The sequence below is a fragment of the Ammospiza caudacuta genome, chromosome 24, assembly GCF_027887145.1.
Source record: "Ammospiza caudacuta isolate bAmmCau1 chromosome 24, bAmmCau1.pri, whole genome shotgun sequence".
Taxonomy (NCBI): Eukaryota; Metazoa; Chordata; class Aves; order Passeriformes; family Passerellidae; genus Ammospiza; species Ammospiza caudacuta.
Window position 1 is genome coordinate 4,361,364 of NC_080616.1, and position 5,160 is coordinate 4,366,523.

A 5,160-nucleotide genomic window follows, 5' to 3' on the forward strand; every position below is an offset into this window, starting at 1 on the left:
AACAAACCTAACTCTGTGGCTGAAATTCGCTTTCACTTCCCTATGATGTGTTCCGAAGTGGCATTTTATCGGCTGTGTGTCTTGAATTTGAAACAACTTCCTAATAAAAATAACCTGGAATAAACGAGTCCCGGAGAGAACTCGATCCGCGCGGCCAGAGCCCCCCAGGCCCTGAGGGCACCGCGGGGCTGCCTCCCCTCACCTACGGCATCCAGGACACCGGGTGGGCTCCAGGTGACGGGGCAGCCCTCGGCCAGCGAGGCAGGCAGGGCCCCGGGCTGGGGACCGGGATTAGGATCGGGACTGAGACTGGGATTAGGATCGGGAATGGGATTGGGGTTAGGATCGGGACTGGGATTAGGATCGGGACTGAGACCGGGATTAAGATCGGGATCGGGACCCGCCGGGATCCAAACCCGGCACCGCCGGAATTCCCCTCAGGGACCCGCGTGCCCGTGAGGCCCCGCCCACTGTGGGCAATACTCGCTCCCCATTGGCTGCTCGCACGACAGTTGGGCGGTGCCACAATCCCAGAATGGTTTGGGCGGGAAGGGACCTTAAAGCTCTTCCCAGGGTGCTCCAAGCTCTGTCCAACCTGGCCTTGGACATTTCCAGGGATCCCGGGGCTGCCTCAGCTGCTCTGGGCACCCTGTGCCAGGGTCTCACAGGGAAGGATTTCTTCCTAATATCCAATCTAAACCTACTGTTTGTGTAAAGCCATTCCCCCTTGTAGTCTCCCTTCTGGTACTAGAAGGCCACAATAAGGTCACCCCGAAGTTTCTCTTCTCCAGGCTGGACAATTCCAATTTCCCAGCTCCATCCCTCTAATCATCCCGTTAGGTCCTCTGGACTGGCTCCTGCTGCTTCCTGTGCTGGGCGCTCAGGGCTCAGGCGGCTCCGCAGGCGGGGTCTCACCTGAGCAGGGCAGAGGGGCAGAATCCGCCCCTGCAATGCCGCCCATGCTGCTTTCCGTGAGGGAACAGCGGCGGCCCCGGCGGGCAGGGGCCGGTACGGGCGGGGCCTCCCCTCGGAGCCCTCGGCACAGCGCCCCCTGGGGGCCGGGGGTGTCGCTGCAGCCCCCGCGGGTGCGGAGCGCGGGCCGCTCCTTTTGCCGCAGGAACCGGGGATAGCGCGGGCTGCTTCTCCTGCTTCTCCTTCTTCTGCTTTTCCTTCTCCTGATTCTCCTTCTCCGTGCTCCACGTGTGAATGCGTCCGGGTTTGTGCCTCTCCGAGCACCTGAGGATCAGCCGCGGCTCCAGCCCCAGCCCGTTCTGTGCTCTCCCCACCCGGGCTGAGGGACGGACCCTGGGTGAGGATGTTTGGATTGCCTGCAAATCCATCGCTGAGTTGTGTGGAAACCGTCTTGGGATAAACGGAAGGTAACAAACACTGTATGAAAGGAATCATCGCCTGAACAGGGATTTATCACTGGGCTTGGTGATCTTAAACTTGAACATGAAAACTGCTTAACACAGTCCTCGGAGGGCATGGAAGTGTATGGTTAAATAGATATGTTAGAACAACGCAAATGTCTCAGTGTGGGTTTTTCTAAAGTGTAAAAGAAGGCACATTAGTTATTTTCTCTCAATTATTTTCTATAGGCATTAACCATAAAAGTAGACCTGGGTTTTGTTTGTACTGAAGACAAATCTGTCAGGCCATAAAGGACATTACAATAACTTAGCAGTGCTGCTGATCCTGTAAATAGCCAAGCACCTTCTTTTGTTTTGCTAAGTACAAGTGCCGCTTAATAGTAAACAGAATTATATTTTCCTGTGCTAAATAACATTTTTAACAGTCCAGACACCTTGAGAAAGCTCTGGCTTATCTTAAAGCTGAACACTTTGTTTCTTCGGCATTTACCACATCCCATAAGGGCTGCTTTGTTCAGTAAATACCAATTTCCCAAGTTTTTTCTACCACTCCTGTGCTCTTCATCAACAAGAGAGCAGCAGTTCATGTTGCAGCTCTTCCTTGGAGAGCTTGGGAGACCACAGCTCATCTGTGTGATACACAGAAAGGGCTGGGAATACCTCAATCTCACCACCAGAAAGTGTTTGTAATTTAATTGTAACTAACCTCTCCTGCTCCGAAGAGTTTTAGAAATAGTCTTGTACAAAATCAGCTATAAAATTAGCTATAAGTGGGTTGTTTAAACCATAAGTGTAAGGGATTTGTTTTACAGAAGTAGGACTGTTTCTGCAGGTGCTCTGGATTTTCTGTAAATTTCAAACTTGTTTTTGGAGTATTTAAATTTTCAAACCTTGCCTGTGAAGGTATTTCTTTATCACCAAATAAAGCACATGATAATTGGAATTCATACCTTGTATAGAATCTATGACAGATATTCAAGTTGCCATGAGTTGGTTGAGATTGGAAGGGCCCTCTGGAGCTCATCCTGTCCAAACCCCTGCTCCAGAGGGGCACCAGCAGTTTCCCTTGGGTTTTCTCACAGGTTTTGATGCAGATTAAATAAAATGAAGGTGTCTGGAACAGAGAATCAGATTCTAGGAACAGTCATGAAAACTGCAATCCTGAAAGCGGGATTTTTCTAAGAATGTTAAATTTCATATTTGTATCCTGTGAATTCTGGTTCCTTTATTTACTATTTCAAGCAATGTGTGGATGGAGTATCTGTAATTTCTTGGGAGCTACAGTCTCAGTGGAAAGGAAGCAGTTGTTATTTACATTAATTACAGGCATTACTTTTCTTTATTCCTGGCTCTGCACTCTCACCTGTGCAGGTGCAGCACACAGGGTGGGCTCAGCTCTCCTTCCACTCCCAGGGGAATTGTTCACCTGTGGGGAAAAATGGGATTTTTTGAGTTTTGCTTTCCATTTGATGGAGAGCAGAGCAAGCACCTTTGAAGCTGCAGTGATTCCTCAGTGCTCACAGAGACAGGTGTAGTTCAAACTCTTTTTTCTGCAGGGAATGTGGGTTATACCATTCATGTAAAGAAGCATTCCCAATAAACACACATCTGGACAACAGCAGGGAGGACACAGACCTACAGTGTTTAAATTAATAATGCATGGATAAAAAAATTCTGCTGCTAATTTGAAGGCTGTAAGTATGTGTCAAAATCTATTTTAAAAGTTCAATGTAAGAGTGTGTATGGCCTCTTTTTTAAACTCTGAAATATATCAAGTGAAATAGGTGAACTCTGAAATAAATATCAAATATATAAATAAATATCAAATTCTGAAATATGTCAATGTAACAAATCTCTGAGCATCTCTTCAGAAAATGTCTGGGATTTGTGAGCAAAGGCTGATACATCCACACAGTTCTGTCTCCTCCTTCTCCAAAGTGAATTCATGTGGGTTCTCAGTACAACCATACAGCCTTTATCATTCTTTTCTCCTTGTCTCAGTACACCCAATTTATTGAAACAACTCACAATACACCTTCAGAATAAATCTTTGTGCACAGCAGTTTGCAAACCGAATATGACCAGTTTTATTTCTTTGAGGTGTGAGCAGAGCAGTACATTTCACCCCATCCCAATGAAAGCTTTACAGGTCACAGAGCTTCTGTGGCTTGGTGCAGTAGTTTGTCCTGACCCTGTCACGGACACAGTCACTGTAGTCAGTGTTGCACTTGCCACACTTGCAGCTCAGAGCCACGGGGTAGGAGTAGTAGGGGATGGTGTGGTGAGGGCAGCCTGGGATCAGCGCTGTCCTGTACAGCATCTCCTTGTACGTGCACACGTTCTGGGACAGAGCACTCTTGAGCAGCAGCTTCTTGCCATTGCTGTCCTACAGAGAGAAGAGAAATGTGTTGTTTCACTGAGGTACGTGTGTGTCACAGACATCTTTTATGAAAAATCCTTTCTTTAAGATTTTTTCTCCTGAGAAGCTGAGAGGCCTCAGGAGCAAAATGTAAACAATGGTTATCTGCTGCTGTGGAATGCAACAGGTGCATCTGGGATTGGTCTCATGTGGTTGTTTCTAATTAATGGCCAATCACAGTCAGCTGACCCAAACTTTCTGTCTGAGTCACAAACCTTTGTTATCATTCTTTCTATTGTATACTTAGCTAGCCTTCTGATGAAATCCTTTCTTCTATTCTTTTAGTATCGTTTTAACATAATATATATCATAAAATAATGAATCAAGTCTTCTGAAACATGGAGTGAGATCCTTGTCTCTTCCCTCTTCCTCAGACCCCTGTGAACACAGTCACACACGTGTGTCAGAAATGTCCTGTGAGGTGCAGAGACCAAAACTCACCCCTGAGCCCAGCTCTGGCACTACTGAGTTCAGAGCTCTGATTGTGACTGGGGCTCCCTCCCCACGCAGGCACATTCCCCTTTTTTATGGTTTAATTAATCCACACGGCTCAGAGTGGTCCCTGTGCTTTGGGATCTCTTCTGGCTCCCTGCTGCCCAAGCTGGAACTCAGAATGCTGTGTTGAACAGTGAAGTTGTGAGGAGTGGTGTGGCTGCTGCAGAGCTGTCCCCACAGCCAGCTGGGATATCAGCAGCGGGAGCAGAAGTTCCCTAAGTTATTTACATTAATTAAGAGTGACACAATACAATCTGCCCCTCACAAAGGCTCTGCAGTGGCAGCAGCAGTCAGATCTCTGTTGTGCCACTGGTGTTATCAACTCCACAGTCCCAAAACTGGGCGTTTTTCATCCCCACCTTTGCAAAAAGCTAACTTGAAAACATGGTGACAATGCAGTTTTGTGATAAACTGTGATAAACTCTTTTACAATTAAATCATTTGCACGCTATTTTGGGGGAGAACAGAGCCTTGGTTTGCAGTGGTGGCTGTTCCAGAAACATCCCATACCCGAGTCATGCAGAAGCCAGCACAGATGGTGGTGTTGATGGCCAGGCAATAGGCACATTCCCGCTTCTCCACGTGGATTGTGTACTCAGAAGGAGCACAGAGTGATGCTGCTTGTCCGAAAATCAGGCCAAAGAGGAGAGACATCACAAAGAAGGGACTCATGCTGGATGGGGAAGAACAAACAAACAGAGCAAAGCACAGGTAAAATGGGATGTGCCTTCCAGCCATGTCCTTGCATGTGACAGGAGCAGCCAGGACAGCCACAGAGCTGGAGTAATCTTAACATTTCTAGCTACAGCCTGACAATTTCTCTCCAATCTCAGTCCTTATTGAAATAATACTGACCATTAAACAGAGAACAAG

The 5,160-nt window shown here is 47.4% G+C and overlaps 1 protein-coding gene across 1 annotated transcript; it reads right to left on the bottom strand.

Annotated features, from left to right (window-relative positions):
- Positions 1-3,516: 3,516 nt before the first annotated feature.
- On the bottom strand, positions 3,517-4,959 carry TSHB (thyroid stimulating hormone subunit beta). Its single transcript, XM_058819559.1, has 2 exons — positions 4,798-4,959; positions 3,517-3,759 (listed from the first exon to the last, which is right to left on the bottom strand). The coding sequence occupies exons 1-2, from the start codon at positions 4,957-4,959 to the stop codon at positions 3,517-3,519; spliced, it is 405 nt and encodes a 134-aa protein (XP_058675542.1).
- Positions 4,960-5,160: the final 201 nt, after the last annotated feature.

Excerpts from the sequence above, each read along its gene's own strand:
- TSHB (XM_058819559.1), bottom strand. The coding sequence starts at position 4,959 with ATGAGTCCCTTCTTTGTGATGTCTCTCCTCTTTGGCCTGATTTTCGGA. Across the intron at positions 3,760-4,797 it reads CTGGCTTCTGCATGACTCGG|GACAGCAATGGCAAGAAGCT; the intron begins GTATGGGATGTT and ends TTCTCTCTGTAG.